At 37.1% G+C, this 17,536-nt stretch overlaps 1 protein-coding gene across 1 annotated transcript in view; it reads left to right on the top strand.

Moving 5' to 3' along the window:
* LOC121382842 (disintegrin and metalloproteinase domain-containing protein 12-like) overlaps window positions 1–14,141 on the top strand; it is a 73,880-nt gene extending 59,739 nt beyond the window's left edge. The window contains exons 17-21 of the mRNA XM_041512470.1: window positions 706–910; window positions 1,395–1,484; window positions 1,893–2,004; window positions 2,501–2,639; window positions 4,400–14,141. Coding sequence (XP_041368404.1) covers window positions 706–910; window positions 1,395–1,484; window positions 1,893–2,004; window positions 2,501–2,639; window positions 4,400–6,023 — 2,170 coding nt within the window. The 3' untranslated portion in view covers window positions 6,024–14,141. The remainder of the gene's footprint in view (window positions 1–705; window positions 911–1,394; window positions 1,485–1,892; window positions 2,005–2,500; window positions 2,640–4,399) is intronic.
* The last annotated feature ends 3,395 nt before the right edge of the window (window positions 14,142–17,536 follow it).

Genomic DNA, 17,536 nt, shown 5'->3' with positions numbered 1-17,536 from the left:
TGGTTTAACAAAAGCTGTGGTGTGTGCTCTCCTTTCCTGTGGATATAAAAGATTACAATTTGTTACTGTTTTGTATGAGTAGCCTACATGGTAGCAGTGGGTTTCGTCTCTCACTCTATTAACTTATCTCACTCCAACCAGTGCATCACGACTGGCACATCAAAGGACGTTGTATGCTATCCTGTCTATGGGATGGTGCATATAAACAATGCCTTGCTACTAATCGAATAGAGTAGCCCATGAAGTGGTGACAGCGGGTTACCTATCTTAATATCTGTGTAGTCCTTAACCATATGTCCAACACCATATAACCATAAATAAAATGTGTTGAGTGTGTTGTTAAATAAACCATTACCTTCCTTCTATTAATCAAGTGTTGAAATAACCTTATTTAGGACATTTGGTGGCCCATACATTAAAAATATGCTGAGGTATCATTTAACAAAGGTGCCTTTCTTTTCTAAAAACTGTGATGTATTATTTCTTAAAAATATATCAGGTCAAAACTTTATTTGGGACCATAAATGAACATATTTCCTATTTAATTGTTTTAAATGTCAGATATAGGTATAGTGTATGCATTTTTTGTAGAGTAATAAATAATTATTTTTTTGTACATGTAGTTTACTTTCAAACCAGTTATTTCAAGAAAAAGATGTTTTGATGTGGGGGTTTTCTATTTTCTGTGTATGTTTGTTTCTTTAGAGATGTGATGTGTGGATTGCTGCACTGTGTTCACCTCAACGAGAAGCTCATGTTTTGGCGAGACAACCTGGCTCACACCATGAGGGCGTCCTTCCTCACCCGGGGTAACACACAGTATGTGTGCAGGTCCGCAATGCTGGATGTTGGGCTGGACATGCCAGATCCGGGCATGGTACCAGATGGAGCTAAATGTGATACGGATAAGGTATATATTTTTTGAACAGAGATAAAATATTGGTATTGTGCAGCTGAAATTCAGTATCATTTTGTGATTACCATGTGGGGGGGGGGGCCACAATTTTCCAGCAGTTTTTTTTTCATAAACAAGTCCGTTCTGCCATTGAAATGTCATTATGACAAAAATAATACAAAATTATTTCTCCAAATGTTTTAAACTTATGATGGCATTACACCAATGTTCCAAAATATATCTATTTTTTAATCTTAATTTTTAAAAATCTTGATATATAAACCCCCAACCCATCCCACAAAAGACCAAATTTAATAGACTGGCTGTATTTAAAATGTTTTATATCAGATTGTTATTTCCTGAATATCTATTAATATTTTTTCTTTTTTGAAAGGTGGTCAAAGGGAAAGAATTGTGAAGAAACCCAAGCTGCACTATAAGCTATGCTGTATGCTCTGTCTTGAATGTGGGAAATATTTTAATAATGACTATTTTTCAGGTCTGTGTGAACCACAAGTGTGTTCCATTAGTGAAAATGGCTATTGATCAGTGTCCAACAGTGTCCAACAAACCCTGTAATAATAAAGGGGTAAGATCTTTATTGCTTTAAGTTCAGTTTTACTATGTCACCTGAATTGGTTCCATGATAAATACATTACATTTTGATACCATCTTTTTTTTAATTACAAGTAGAGAAGATGGAATAAAGTCACACAATAAATAGTCTTGTATATGTTAATAAATGTAATGACCTGTGCTTTTTCTCTTTGACATAATGAAAATTATATTATGTACTAGCTAACAAACAAAAAACTTATTGGAGATTAAACATTAAGTTGAATAAAAAATGTATTTGTTTACAACTCTGCGAACCCTTGTAAATAATGACATCTACAGAAGAAAAATTAGATTTAAACAGTTATACACCTTTAAAAATAAATTCAATAGAACAGCAAATTAGACTCTTAACTATGTATTAGTTAATTTAATTTTGCAGGTATGTAACTCCAAGGGCCACTGTCACTGTAACAATGGCTATGCACCACCGCTGTGCAACCGTCCAGGCTATGGAGGAAGTGTCGACAGTGGACCAGCAACCAATGAAATTGGTAAGAACAGGACACACATAACATTAGTGATTTATCAGCCACCTAACAAAACGGCCTTCATCATCATTTGTGTAAAAACTTTGTTAAGAACAAGCATTTTTGTCAAATTCACTTGTGTCATAGTTCCAAGTCATATTTTAACAGTATACTACATGGTGCAAGTTTGAGTTAATACTCTTAAATATATTTTTGTCCAATTCACTTGTGTCATAGTTCCAAGTCATACAAAATACTACATGGTGCAAGTTTGAGTTAATACTCTTAAATATATTTTTCTTCTAGTTGGGGGTTTTTAGTGCCTAGGAAGAATACAAGATTTTGATGATGATGTACATATTGGTGTTTGTATGCTGCAAGAAAAATAATCAAATAAATATGTGTTGCTGTCAATTTGTTTTCAAAGAAGAATTAAATTTGACTACTTTATGCTTCATTTATTTCTCTCATTACTAAACCTGCATAACATACATGTAGTTATCAGTACTTGTGTTTTCAGAGGACAAGAGTTTGTTGATTGGTCTACTCATCTTCTTCCTTGTCATCTTGCCACTGATTGGAGGAGCGGCTTTCTTTGGCTATTACTACAGAGAGAAAATTAAAAAATGGTGGAATTATGGACCTAAGCTAAAATATGGGTAGGTTATAAAGTTATATTAAAATTTGATGTGTTATGTTTTTGGATAATTTTGAGGTATTTCAGGGATATAACGGCATTGATTTACCAGCCAAAACTAGATGGGAGTAGCATTCTGTATCTGCTGCATTTTTAATTAGATATATACTGATAGAAAGAAATAAGGGATCACACAGATAGCAACAAGAAATAATGACTGCATCAAAAATCAATTGATATTGTCAGAGGTTGACTGGGAACATATAGACAGCACATTCAACACTACAGACATTCAATCCCACCTTACAACTTGGTATGAAATACAGACATTACTACGCTAGTAGTGAATTAAATTTGATCTACAATTCAATATGTTCCCTTATTTCTTTCCATTAGTGTATCATTTTATTCTTTATATACAAAATACTGAAAACAGCTGTTTTCCATCCTATATTGATACTTTCTGGAAAAACACTAAAAGTAATTTTGCAAATGCCTTGATATTAATTTTGTTAAAAGATACCGCATAAACAAACGAGTGGTATGCATTGTTATTTGCACACTCTCAATGTTTTGATTGAAAGCTGATAGTCCCGAGTGCGCAGCACAAGGGAACTATCGGCTGTCAATCAAAACATTGAAAGCATGCAAATAACCATTCATATCACAAAGTTTATGAAGTAATTGATTTGCACCATGCCCCTATATGACGTTGTATAATGCAACAAGGAAGTTTGGCTCAGATTTGTTTTAAACGGCCTGTAAGCATCTAATACAATCCCAAATACTTGTATTTGATCCTAGTTAGAAAACTGAAGTACCCTAATTTTGTTACTTTAGGAGAAAAATCACAGAATACTCGATTACAGTTGTACAGTTACAGCTATTGACTTTTGAGTTAAATAGTTGCTTGGTTTGTTGTGATTTAGATTTGTTTTTATTTTTATATTATTTATTTATTTTATTTTATTTTATTTTTTGTTGTTGTTATCTTTTGTTTTTTTAGTCCACCCCTTCCAACTATCTAACAGATTTTTGTTTTTAACTAAATTTTTCATGTATTATTTGGGGCTGTTGGAGAATTACGTACCCTCTCTCCCCCTCTGAAATTAAATAATGCACGTCAATACCCTGCTTTTGTTGTCATTATGATGTAATTTTACCAATATTGTTGCATTTTATGTTTGTATTTTAATGTTTGTTTGGTTAATTAGTAAAAAATACTAAATATAAAAATCATCTATTGTCCTTCCCACTGTCGTTTTCTTACTATGGTATGTACTACAAGTAATTTATTTTATTTCTAAATTGCAAACAAAAATTGTGATTTTTAAAAAAAACTTTTCCAAAGCACTTTTTTTTTTTTCTTAGGACAAATCAAACTGAAATAATGATGCCGTCCCCTACCACCACCCACCCCCCCTGCAGATCATTACGTAATTGTTGAACAGCCCCTTTGCCAAGTGGTGACATTCTCCAGATATGGAACAATGTTTCTTTGTTTATGTTATACATTTAAAGTACATGTAATACTTCTTTGACCTTGTTGTTTGAGTTCTCTTTTTCCAGTTGACCAATCACGGGTCTCTCTGCACGTGAAAGGTGGGGTTTCAAAAGTGTGCAGTGTATGGACAAATACTGCATATTTTTGTCAAAGAGACCGACACCAAAGCGTGGTACAGCTGATGGTTACCTGCTTCATTCTATATTGCAGATGTACAGTATGGTAGAGCCTACATTTTGAGAATAATTACAGATAAAATATTTCAAACTTTTTTTCAGGATACCTGGCAAGAAAGCTAAGCCGCCTCCACATCCACCAAGGCCAACCGTGAGATTCAGTGAAAACCCGCCAAAGACATCCCCGGCTCGCCGACAGCCTTCCGTGATCATCTCTGATCCCGTCTTGACTGGCAGCACTAACAGAAACTCGCAAGTGTTCCTCAATCAGAATCGCTCTACAAGCTTGTCTCCAAAACACGACCGAGTTCTACCTCAGCAGGATTCAGTAAGGAAAGTTGACAAACATACCTCAGATAAATCATCAATACCATCATATGACTGGTCGCTTGGTGCTCAATTGCAGCAAGAAACAAGTACAAATGCAAATGCGGAGAAACCAGCACCATTTAAAAAGGAAAGACTGGGACTTCCAGGACAGGCAGTAGTGAATCGAACGTCTTTCAGGGGGTCAGAAATATCAAGTCCAATTTTTGTTAGTACAACCAACAGGAACTCTGAAGTGTTTTCCAACCAGCTGGGAGACGACCCTTCAAGATCAAGACTGTGGGGATCTCATAGCCCCCCTCCAGTTCCTCCCCATGGGAAGGATATAACTGTGAGGCGAAACCACTCTGACCGACCGGCAGCACCTAGACCAACCTCTGTTCCTCCACAAGTGAAGAAAGGACCAATTTTGCACAAGTCTCAAGTCAGCACGTCGATGAGGACACAGCGACCACCGCCACCTCCACGACCTCTCCCACCAGATCCGAGACTCCTCGAGAGCGATGCCGAGACAGACTCAACATACCAGAATGATCCTTCTACAGTTTCACAGACAGACAACACACTTGTAAATAACTCCAATTCCCAGGAGGCAGGGGGTGGTGATAACCTGTACCTGAATGTGAATTCATCAAAGGAAATCCAGTACTGTAATATGGCATCTCCAGAGGATGACTCTTTCAGTGCATCGACTCTTCCATCATATTCAACCTTGTTTAGTGGGTCGTCTGCTCGTTCTAAATTTCTCAAGTCAGATTCTGCCAGACCCATTAAAGGCAGCATTAATAAACCTAATGATGCCAAGTCTGCGAGAACTACGGCAAAACCAGAGACAAATAAAGTGAAAGTGGGTGGATCAAGAGCACAAGACTTGGGAAAGCCAACACAACCCAGTTCTCAGACACAGCAGTTCAACAGACTGGGTCAATCCATTCCTAAAACAGACTCATCTAAGCCAGTTGAAACCAGTTTAAAGAAACCTGCTGACTCTGCTAAAACTGGGCCAGGTAGTGCAAAGCACCTACCCTCAAAAAGCACCCCAAAATTGGGATCAGTTAGTACTTCTAAAAGTGTATCCAAACCCTCAGAAAGTGGGACAAGGACACGCATTGTGTCTAAGCCTGGCCAGAGCACCAAGGTGCAAGGTGCGACAAAGTCTAATGTAACAGATGAGGCTAAACGAGGAGAAACGGACTCCAGACGTACAACAGACACATCAAAGGTTAAGCCTGCTGGGTCTAAGGCTGTGCCAGGACAGATCTCTAGAGTGGCTATGTTACAGTCCAAGTTTAATACTGATTCCTCAACATCTGGTGGGCACAGTGCTACACAAGCAGGTAGTCGGCCATATGTAGCACCAAAACCATCGCCCACGGTTACAAGGAGTTTTAATGTCTGAACAAAATGATGATCTCATTTTAATTGATGATATTTCGTAACTGCAGTAATGGTTTTTGTTTCTTTTTTATCTTTTTGCATTAAATGAACACACAATATTATGTTTTGAAAACTACATGTATATGAGTGTGCATGTGTCAACTAATCATTCTGTGTCAAATTGTAGGGCACCTTTGTTTTGTTAATGTTTTGCCAAGAGCTAGAGTTGGTTGAAAAATGGCATCTATAAAGCAAACATTGAAAATAGTTTATCATCAAATGTCTTTTTAGTCATTTAGGGTGGAGTTTATTGTTTGAGACTAATGACTTTACATCAGCTGGCAAAATAATATGACGTTGTTAGTCATTGTTTATCAAAAAATAATTGATCATTGCAAAAAATATTATAAAAGGAATGTCAGTGTTCAGTTAAGCAGAAAATATAGTCGACAGTTTACTTAAAAACATGTCCATAATTTTTGTTTGTCTCAGTCAAACATTATGACTAATTATGCTTACAACATGTAAGACTCAAATTCTTGCTATTAATCCTTTAATTTCTTTTTAACTTGTTAATTTATTTTTAGCCATTTTATTGCCTATTGACATGTTCAGACCAATCTGTTGGAATAGGGCGAAATGCCATGGGTTAGAGGTCAGGTTACGTCTTCATGAAAAGCGAAAACAATCCAAATGTTCTACATTATAAATTATTATGATTCTTATGTACTATGACGTATTAATAAAACAGGAATTATTTGTTTCATTATACTTTACCATATGAAACATCATATTAACGCAGCACTGTCCCAAGTCATAATCTGTGCCTATAATGGATGCCTGTACTTAAAAACGGTTTACTCCAAATAGACTATTAAATAGTACCTTGAATTCCATTTCAGTGTGTTTTAAAATGACATTTCATTTCTATTATCATGGTATCATGGTAACAGGTGTAATAAACTTTGTTCCATTATTCATCCTTAGAATATTGTATTCATTTGATTGAAATTAACATCACCATTTACCACGTTGACAAACCAGTGCTGTTAACATGTTTTTGTTTTGGTTATGAATAGCATGGAATGTATGTTTAATTCCATGCTAATTATATGATCATCTTGCTACTGTGCCAGCAATATTTCTGTTTTGAATGCTTGTTGTCATACATTAATATTAACTGAACAATGGTGTAATACACAGGTCTTACTAAATATGTTGATTATTATTGATTTTGCTTGGACTAGATCCAGACTTGAAAAACAGGAAAAACTAAAAATTTGAAAAACAAAATGCAAGAATAATATATCATTTTATTGGTCTAATTTGTAGATTTATTGGATAGAAGGATACCGGGTACTATCCAGAAATGATTTACCAGGTTTTTTGGTTTCTTCGAAAACTTTTGTATATACATGTACATGTATGTCTCTAATAACACTGAACTCAAAAATTGATCTAAAATTTTATTATGTTTGTATTTTTGTTACAAACCTACAGGGTACCTCTATAAATAATATCAATACAGTTCATTTTTATTATTGTAATTTTTTTTTATTACATTTTGTTTGTACCTGTATATATAGCTATGTGCTTAGATAATCTAATTATTTTATGCTGAACATTCCATATTTGTACAGTGTATATTTCTGTAATATAGTGTAACTATTTATACCAATGACAGATCAACCATCTGGTGCATTTTCCAGTGATAAGCAGGGCCGGATTTAGACATTGGGCAGGGGCTCGGGGCACTTCAGTTTCAGGGGCCCCTCGACATAGAAATTAAATTACATGACAAATAAAAAATGAACTAATTTTATAATTATTAAAAAAATTTTTATAAAGGAAGTCCTTAGTCGGGGGGGGGGGGCCCTCAGACAGGGGGGCCCGGGGCAATTGCCCCCTTTGCCCCCTTATAAATCCGGCACTGGTGATAAGATGTGAATCAGTGGCACATGAAGTGATACAGAGGGGTAATATTCCACAGGTGCCTGCTTCAAAGAATCATCTGATTAACAGCTCCCTATTCAGCCAGTACTTACTGGTCTTCACAGATGAGATAATTGTCATTTTAGGTGTAGTTGCAGACCTCGCAGTGAAAAACAAATTGAGTGGAGTGATTAACTGTTCCCCTAGCTTAGATTATGTGGAGCCTTTTAAGATATTACCATATTGATGTCATATACATTCAAATGCTAAGGGGAGTTAAAAATTACTCTTCTTGAACTAGTCTCGGGAGTGAATGGGACCGAGAATGATAGCTCCCCATAAATGGCACGGTCTGCAGGCAGACACGGTGGAGCAGGAGGGGTGGGGGGGGGGGGGGGTGCTAGAGCCCAATAATTCTGAGTCAAAAATGTTGGTAGTAAGTCTTATTTCAAGAGATGAATTTTACTTGTAGAATGCAGGAAATTGCATTTCAAGACATCTAGTTTTAAAACTTTTACGGAGGAGCATACCCCCGAACCCCCTAGAAACTTTGCTTTGCCTTCTCGATCTCAGTCAGCCCCCCTGTGTCTACTTGCTTCTGCCATGCCTGGTCTGTAATTGCAGTATGTACATTTGTATAAGCCTAAAGAGTCTTGAGTGAAGAGAGGGTGGAGATAGGAATTTACATTTGGCAGCTGAATGTATCAATGTCTCCAGGTGCTGGGATACTTTCACTGTGCCATTGGTTCAAATAGTTTAACAATGATTTGAAAAATTGATGTCAGTAAGATAGCTTTAACGAATCTAAGCACTGTTTGTGCTGGGATAAATTGCTCTGTTTTAGTGCTAAAATGTTAACCATAGTGTGTGATAGCTCTGCTGGTTAAAATGTGCTCCGTGTTGTCATCAGCTAATTAGGCCTTTCAGGTGGTATCAACTCATGAGAGTCTGTCCGTCCGTCAGCATTTGATCAGTTCTAAATATGCATGATTTGATGACATAATAATCCAGATTAAACTTACATGTACTATGTGATGATATAAAGTGTGACCTGCTTAATTGTGTAATATGGAGCCCATCCAGTAACAGCTATGGCTTTCATCATCTGGTGTTGTAAGGTGCTTAATATAGATAAAACAAAATAATAAATGTATTTGAGTTTGAGTCCAGATGTTTGTTGTTCAGCATGTTATCTATCAACAGTCATTGTAGCAGACTTAACTTCATTAATATAAATTTGATTGATGACTTCTACTGTATAATACATTGTTACTATAGTCCACCCCATCATTCTATTAAAATGTTTTCTGTAAATAATTTCAGTTTGGTTTGACGTAAGAACAAAAGTAAAAGTGTTTTGGAAATAGCAAATAAATACTATTTGTGTGTACAATTTACAAATCAATCGGCTCATAAATAAATTAATTCTAGTAAATTCCATAGTATGAAAAAAGGCATCCTGTGGGACGGACTATAGGTGGAATGGTATTATTTAACTGTGATGGAATGGTATCATCATGGTATTACTTAACTGCGGTGGAATGATATCATCATGGTATTAACTGGACTTGGAAACAAGTTTTTCATAATGGTTGCTGTATTATATATATTTAATTATTTGTTTAATGATATATCTGTTTGCTTCCGACTTGGAAATAAGCAATAGGTGCAATATTATTTTAATTAATAACTTGGTTTTGATGACTGAGCTTGAATATATGCCTTTAATCTGTAGTTACCTACTGATTGAGAATTGTACGTGTATATATACAATATAAGACAAGTGGGTAAGCATTTGAGGGCATTTGCAGACCACTTTGGATGTTGCATACTGAACCAGTGGTGAGTTATTGTGACCGTTTTATTCAGTGTCAGATTCTTTTGCATAAAATAATGGTTACAGAGTGAACAACTTGTACAGAAATGCTGGCCAGTAACCCTGTTTAACTGGTAGAGTGTTTGGCTTTTTAAAGATCATTTCAGCTTTTATTTTAAAAGGGGTATCACATCTCTGGTATGTTTCATTGCTGTTCTATTTAAGGGTCCTGCTTTTGAAAGTGCCCCTCCGCCCCTGCGAGACTGTTTGTCGTGGAACCCATGCTGGCTATAAAGGCTCTGTCAGTTAAATCTGGGTTCTTACTATTTAGACTAATATATAGAGGCCCTGTTATGCATTTTAAACTAGTTAATTCCAGATCCAATTACATGGTCGTATGTTTTATAATTAATAGATTCAATACTCATTTTTACATAACTATTATTTGTTTGAGTGGTTTTTTCTTTGTTTTTAATTGTACATATATATAACAAAAATTGTTCAAGTAGTCAATCAGTATTAATAAAACGAATTATTCTTGTTTCAATCAGTTAGGCCAGGTTAGGAACTCCATTTATTTTCAGGTATTAGGCTTATTTATCTGCCAAGTTTTGATGGGTGCAGATTTCTTAGTTTATTTACAAGAAAGCCATTTGTACTTGAGTAGAGTTTTATGTGCATCCTTTTACATTTTACTTAACTCATTTAATTTAACCTGTCCAGCTGGGCTGGATGTTCTTGTTGCATTGCTCTATTTTTTACTGGTTCAATTCATGTTCATTATTTTATGGTAGCTATAATATGTGTACTGTAAATACTTTAATAGAAATTGGAGTTTTTTGGGTGGTGTGGGGTTATAATAATAATGCAGTTAACCCAGCAATAAGTTGAGATACATGCATGTAAAACTTGTAACAAAGATTCATTTGACTTTGAAGATGTTTAAAAAGGGTACTTTATACAGTAAGCTAGTTAGCAAACTTGTTTTTAATTTTTATAATTTTTTGTGTGCAATAAACTAGCAACTGCCGCTGTCCAATATTTTGTCAAACAATGATTTAAGAGTAGCAAGAGGGACATCTACTTCCGCACCCATCCCCTCCACCTCCATTGTGTCAAATTCCTTGCAACGCCCCTGATCTCAAAATACTTTCCCCTTTGTTAGTCTTGGTTTTGTTCTGTAATTTAAGTGGATGTTTTTTTCTCGTTCCTACCAGTGCACCACAAATGGACAATGGCTGTGGTATGTGCTTTCCTATTTGTGGGAAAGTGCATATAAAAGATCCCTTGCTGTATTACACAAAATGTAGCTGGTTTCCTTCGTTAAGTAGTAGACCTGGTGTATTCTTGAAATCTGATGGGTTATAAAGTTAAAAGGTAGTATGGTTTGTTTAAATTATTAATCATCAGCTATTGGATGTCAAACATTTGATAATTCTAACATATAGTCTTGAAAAAACACAAAGGTCGAGGCGTAGCCTAGTGGTAAAGCACTCACCTGATGTGTAGTCTGCCTGGGATCAGTCCCCGTTGATAGCCCTGCTATTAATGGAAAAATATAGTGGATTTCCTTTCTAAGACTAACGTCAAAATTACCACATATTTAACATACAGTAGCCGATGATTAATAAATCAAGGTGCTCTAGTGGTGTCATTAAATAAAACAAACTTTGAAGGAAAAACATTACATTTTTTCCAATTATCAGCAAGGTATCTTTCATATTCATTTTCACACAGACAGAACTGCATGTATAACAGCCTTTGATATAATGTTACCAGTCGCACAGTCGATGATCCATGTTATGGAACAAAAGGGAAAATATTAAATAACATGGTGGGGGGAATGGTGTAATTTGGGGAAGCATGGTTCTTCCACTCTGGTTCATCCAGCAACCAGTCAAGGACACTGATCAGGATGGGAGAAACACCCAATCAGGGAATAGGTTTAATCCTATGATCAAAGCACTAGTGGAGAGTGGTGTATCCACTGAGTTAGATCAAACCTCTGTCAGGTCATAGAATAGATTCTTTTCAGTATCCGATTAGGGGTCATCCATTTAGTACGTACGCACAATTTTCCGATTTTTTGCACCCCCTCTCCCCCTCCCCCCCGTACGCATGCGTACGCCAGTGCCCATACCCCCCCCCCTTGCGTACATACGCAAAAGATCGTCAGTCAGTACCAGTAAATGTAGACAATGCCACCGTCGATGTCATCATGGTATACTATAATTAATGAATACTGCTCATTGTACAAATGTATTAAACAACGCTTGACCACCACCGGAGGCCATTTTCTTGGCCATGCGTGCGTGCGTCAAATGACGCAAAGGGTTAGTATGGCGAACAAAACAGGCGCCGACGATCTAGAACGTCAGTAAATAATCAAATTAACTATATATATATATATTTTAATTTTACCCTAATAACACCCCCCCCCCCCCCCCCCCGTACGCAAAATGGCTCTTAAATTTTCAACCCACCCCACCCCCCCAAAATGCGTACTACTAAAAGTATGCCCCCTTAAAATATCCTGGGGTCTTATGAAACGCACATTTTCTTTCTTTTATTTATAACTTTTTAAAAGATTAAAAGTTTACTGTAGTTTTTAATTTAATTAACACAGTGACTAGTTTCTAAATTTTAGATGTGTGGTTGACCCAGACTATATCCAAGTATTTATGGTACATAACAAGTCTTTTTTAAAACCACACTTACAATAGATTGTTACATGCATATTGGCAGTGCTTGTGTTTGTTTTACCTCTATCTGTATACTGTTTGTTTTTGTCATCACATTTTGTGATGTTCCACAGTATTTTTAATTGTTTTATTGTAATAATACTTAATACAGGTAGTTTTACTGTTATTTTATATTCATTATTATTTTTGGTAATGCTTGGACATGACGTTATTAAAAATAATTAAATATTTTCATTATTTCTTACATTCTCCATTTTTTGTTGAAATTAGATTTTATCTTTGTGATTATTTTACAGAAATACTCTGTAGCTAAGATTGTAGCTAAGATTGTAGCTAAGATTGCCAAAGTTGCCATGTTTATATTTACTGACATAATTCCAAAAATGCTTTGGATGTTCATAATAAATTGTTTGTGATGCTTATTAAGTCTACAAAATAGTAAGTATATATAAACTCCACAACACATTCAAATTGCTGTTGATGGTGTTTATGCATAGCATGCATGAATTGTATTAGTACATCTATATATTCACTAAGGGTTATTCCAGAAATAATGTTGTTGTTTTGGGGTTTTTTAATTCTGAAGTTATAAAACTTAATTAACAGACCCGTCACCCATAAAATAATAATGTGGGTGCCTCTCGCTCCCCTTCAACAAGAAAGGTAATATCTGGAATATCCCTTGAACATATTAATTATGCTGCACCTATATATTATATATATACATTATTTGTCTGCACATGTACATAGTATGCATAAATTGTGCTTTATATATACATGTACATATATATATACATTGCACATTTTACAGGCTTCGAGAGTTAATATGTATTAATACATGATTTTTGAAAGGTGTCTGCTAAATTCCAACCAACTGAATAGGATGAAATAGTTTTGGATTTTTGTATAATGCATTCAGAATTTACATTTATTTCTGAGGTATGTTAATTATACTTTGTAACATGATAGAGGCATATTTTTTACAGATGACTTTTCATTTTGAAATAATAGAACAGAAAGGTTACTAGACATTTTTGGGTTGTTGTTGGGTTTTTTTTTTTTTTTGGGGGGGGGGGGGGGGGGGGTTGTTGTTTTTGTAAAACTACAGAACAGAAAGATAAAGGTTACTAGAAAGTTTAAAATAAAAATAATTGAAGATAGTACAATGTATATATATTTAGAGTGATTTGGGTCAATTTGTTCTCTAGAAATTACCTTTTTCATCTAGAAATACATGTAGTAGAACAGAAAAAGTAAAAATTTACTACAAACATTTTTCTGTCTTGGCAGCCATATTTAAAAAAGAATGGAATGCAAGATGATTGATTTATATTCCATTTATCAGGAGGGTTTAGATGTCAATGTGTTATTTTACAAATTCTGACTATTATTTGTTTAGGGAGGAACTGGATTGAACAAATGTTTAAAATATCTATTAAAGCACAGGTTCTGAGGTCTGTAGAAACATTTGATCTTGTTCTGCTGGTTGGAAATTAACCAGTTCCTAAAATCATCGTAATGTTTCACTTGTGATAAATGCCCAAATGCCTCATGGTCATGCAGTGTGTTGTTAACTGGGATATGTGTGTATGGAACAAGCTTGCTTGATCTGTTCTTGTGTGCGAGAATATTTGATGAATAATTACTATCTATTTATCAGTCAATTGCAAAATAAACATGAAAACAAAAATCAAGTTTTGTTGTAAATGTATTATGTTATACCCTCATTAGCACTATCAGAACAGAACAGAACAGAACTTTATTACAAATCGGGCCATGACACAACGGTATATGAGGAATATATAATAACAATATTTTACAAGATGGCTGCTACCATTGCAGCCAGAACAAAGAAATTGTAATTATAACAATTTACATCTACTGGTAACAAATTTTGATGTTAGCAGTTGAATTTTTAGGGCCAGTGAAATAATTTACAACAACATCTTGCTAACGGGGTGATTTTATCATCATTTAAATTCAAGAGGACAATGAACACTGCCACCAAGAGTAAGCAGTAGTCATATCTTACACTCCATTTAGACCCCAAACAATAATTTATACTTCAAATACAGTGTGCATGAAAATCATTTCTTGCATTCACTTTTTAATATAGATAATGTTACAACTGATTGAATCCAAGAGGGCAACAGCAAATACACATCAAGTTGTTACATGCCATTTGCTAGCCTGTGCACAAGACTGTTATAAAATAAACTTTGTGACCCATAAAACCCAATCACTAAGATCACAATCTCGCCCTAGTTGATTTAAAATGTGATAAATTATAATTTCCTTGTTATGATGGTGGCCATCTTGGATTTAAATGTTGCAATGTATTGATTAGATGAGGGTGGTTCAGAATGAATTCCTTGACCCCTATAATTCTGTCATAAACATCAACAGATTCTTTATATGTAATAAAGTATCAGAGTTTTATGTTTCGGCAGCCATCTTGAATATTTCAAAATGCTCAAGGGTACCAAGTTTGCACCCCTCGGATTTTCAATCGGTACCTTCCAAAGATGTAAAAACCACAAAGAACAATTGTGGGTACCGAATTGCAAGTTTTAGTGCCTTGGCAAACAGACTAATAGGTAAGTATCCAAAACCCCCAAAGCAGCAGTCCCGTTATCATTTGTTAACTGATCTATACAATCAATAAATGTTTTCATTTATGGGGTTCACACATTTTTCAGGACAGACTGGTCATTAGGTTCCTGGCCTAAAATAAATGGATGGGGTCGGTGGGGAAGGAAAAAATATTAATGATATAATAATATACAGCCACTTTCTCTAGCTTGACAGAAGAGTTCAAGTTTGTTTTATTTAATGACACCACTAAAGCACATTGATTTGTTAATCATCGGCTATTGGATGTCAAACATATGGTTATTTTGACAAGTCACAGAAAGGAAACCCGCCACATTTTTTCCATTAGTAGCAAGGGATATTTTATATGCACCATCCCACCGACAGGATAGCACATACCACAGCCTTTGATATACCAGTCTGGAATGAGAAATAGCCCAATGAGCCCACCGACGGGTATCGATCCTAGACCGACCGTGCATCAAACGGGTGCTTTACCACTGGGCTAGGCTACATCCTGCCCCTCTTAAAATACAATGGGTTTTTTTTGGGGGGTGGGGGGGTGGGTTAAGGTGGGAAATGGTACCCCCCTCCCCACCTTGCCACTGCTTGGTTCAGCCTTGCACCATCGCAATTCCCGTTCACATTTTCTATCAACCCACCTAGGCAGTATACACCAGGGCCGTACCTTGTCTAAAAGTACTAGGGGGATGTCAGTAAATAAACGACAACACTATAATGCTATATCCATTCTCCAGCAAGATAAAAAACACACTTTAAAAGTTAGGTCATCATTTCATTTTTTTTACCCAGGAGGGCAATTTCCCTTTAAGGCGCCTGCTGGAATTTTAACAGAGGCAGTGGCACAGAACACAGCAAACACACACTCAAACCTTTTTTTCTTTCTTTTTTTAACTATTCAATTTTATCAAATCATATACTCTTCAAAAAAAGAAACGCAAAAGGGTACAAATGGGTTATAACTCCGATTTTATGTTTCCTACCGGTTCATGCTTTGTGAATATAAGGTCATTGCATGTCCCAAACACATTCCCACGGTTACATTCGATAAAACGCAGCTACTGTACAATAAAGTTCCAAAATGTGAATATTCGCAAAAACGCAGCCACGTGCAAACCATGTCACCACTGCACGTGCGTTGTCTGCACGTGCAACATGAACACCGACAGTATAAAAGTGCAGGGTGTTCGCTTGCCTGACCTCTGTATCTGGCCGACAGTTGACAATCCAGGACATGCCACGTCTCAGTGAACCGCAGAGAAACAATGCCATCGGCCGACTAAACGCAGGCGAATCCAGAACGGCCGTTGCCAGGGCATTCCATGTGTCCCCAAGCACCATCTCCAGACTGTGGGACCGTTACCAGCAACATGGATCAACACGTGACCTCCCTAGATCCGGTCGACCACGGGTCACTACCCCCGGACAGGACCGCTACATCCGGGTACGCCACCTTCGGGAACGATTGACTACTGCCACCTCCACAGCCGCAGCAATACCAGGTTTGCGCAGGATATCCGACCAGACCGTACGGAACCGCCTACGTGAGGTAGGAATTCGTGCCAGACGTCCAGTTCGAGGTGTCATCTTAACACCACAACACCGTCGACTCCGACTGCAGTGGTGCCAGATTCATCGACAATGGCCTCAACTGCGATGGAGACAGGTGTGGTTCAGTGACGAGTCCCGATTTCTGCTCCGACGTCATGATGGAAGATGTCGCGTGTATAGGCGTCGTGGTGAACGTTATGCGGCAAACTGCGTGCAGGAAGTGGACAGATTCGGCGGGGGTAGTGTCATGGTGTGGGCAGCCATCTCACACACTGGCAGAACTGACCTGGTCCACGTGCAGGGCAACCTGAATGCACAGGGCTACATTGACCAGATCCTCCGGCCACACATCGTTCCAGTTATGGCCAACGCCAACGCAGTGTTCCAACATGACAACGCCAGGCCTCACACAGCACGTCTCACAACGGCTTTCCTACAGAACAACAACATTAATGTCCTTCCTTGGCCATCGATATCACCGGATTTGAACCCAATTGAGCATCTATGGGACGAGTTGGACCGACGCCTCCGACAGCGACAACCACAGCCCCAGACCCTGCCCGATCTGGCAGCAGCCTTGCAGGCCGAGTGGGCCACCATCCCCCGGGACGTCATCCGTACTCTGGTTGCTTCAATGGGCAGGCGGTGCCAGGCAGTTGTCAACACACGCGGAGGCCACACCCAGTATTGACTCCAGATGACCTTGACCTTGGTGGTGTGTCCTATCACTTACTCACAATGGACTAGAATGAATTGTGAACAATCCTGCAACATTTGGTAATTATCGGACTCGCCATCAATAATTAAATCAATTCTCCAAATGTTACGACAATGTGGTTTTGCGTTTCTTCTTTTGAAGAGTATATATACATACATAGTATGGGTCCCCCCCCCCCCCCCCCCCCCCCCCCACCCCCTAGT

This window comes from Gigantopelta aegis, chromosome 10 (assembly GCF_016097555.1).
Source record: "Gigantopelta aegis isolate Gae_Host chromosome 10, Gae_host_genome, whole genome shotgun sequence".
Taxonomy (NCBI): domain Eukaryota; kingdom Metazoa; phylum Mollusca; class Gastropoda; order Neomphalida; family Peltospiridae; genus Gigantopelta; species Gigantopelta aegis.
Note: the sequence above shows the minus strand (reverse complement) of the source record. Positions and strands in the feature narration are given on the sequence as shown.